This window comes from Volvox carteri, assembly GCF_000143455.1.
Source record: "Volvox carteri f. nagariensis unplaced genomic scaffold VOLCAscaffold_714, whole genome shotgun sequence".
NCBI lineage: Eukaryota > Viridiplantae > Chlorophyta > Chlorophyceae > Chlamydomonadales > Volvocaceae > Volvox > Volvox carteri.
The window spans coordinates 1-805 of record NW_003308212.1 but is presented as its reverse complement, the minus strand read 5'-3'; the positions used below and the strand labels follow the sequence as shown (position 1 = coordinate 805).

The following is an 805-nucleotide window of genomic DNA, read 5'->3' as shown; positions in this document are numbered from 1 at the left end:
GGGTGAGTGCTGCAGCTGCATGCCCACCCCTGCACTGTAATTTTCCTCAGTCCATGTGCTCATCCTTTCTCACCCTGCAGGGTGAGCATCCAACATACAGTGGTGTAACACCGACCCCGTGAACAGTGGTATGCATACCACATCTAGCATATCATGTTACATGTACGTCTTGCATAGCAGTTCAATAAAGTGCGCCCATTGGGCGCGATGGTAGCCGCGCCGCACATCCGCCTGTTGACCGTCGCGCCCATTGGGCGCGATGGTAGCCATGATGCACATCCGCCTGTTGACTGTCGCGCCCATTGGGCGCGATGGTAGCCGCGCTGCACATCCGCCTGTTCACCGTCGCGCCCATTGGGCGCGATGGTAGCCGCGCTGCACATCCGCCTGTTGACCGTCGCGCCCATTGGGCGCGATGGTAGCCGCGCCGCACATCTGCCTGTTGACCGTCGCGCCCATTGGGCACGATGGTAGCCGCCTCACACGTCTGCCTGTTGACCGTCGCGCCCATTGGGCGCGATGGTAGCCGCGCCGCACATCCGCCTGTTTACCGTCGCGCCCATTGGGCGCGATGGTAGCCACACCGCACATCCGCCTGTTGACCGTCGCGCCCATTGGGCGCGATGGTAGCCGCGCTGCACATCCGCCTGTTGACCATCGCGCCCATTGGGCGCGATGGTAGCCGCGCCGCACATCTGCCTGTTCACCGTCGCGCCCATTGGGCGCGATGGTAGCCGCGCTGCACATCCGCCTGTTCACCGTCGCGCTGATTGGGCGCGATGGTAGCCGCGCTGCACATCCGCCG

The 805-nt window shown here is 63.7% G+C and overlaps 1 protein-coding gene across 1 annotated transcript; it reads right to left on the bottom strand.

Moving 5' to 3' along the window:
* Window positions 1-339: 339 nt before the first annotated feature.
* Window positions 340-747, bottom strand: VOLCADRAFT_101324 (uncharacterized protein; the record flags this gene model as incomplete). The annotated part of the gene is made up of 1 exon (XM_002959760.1): window positions 340-747. The coding sequence occupies one exon, from the start codon at window positions 745-747 to the stop codon at window positions 340-342; it is 408 nt and encodes a 135-aa protein (XP_002959806.1).
* Between the last annotated feature and the right edge of the window lie 58 nt (window positions 748-805).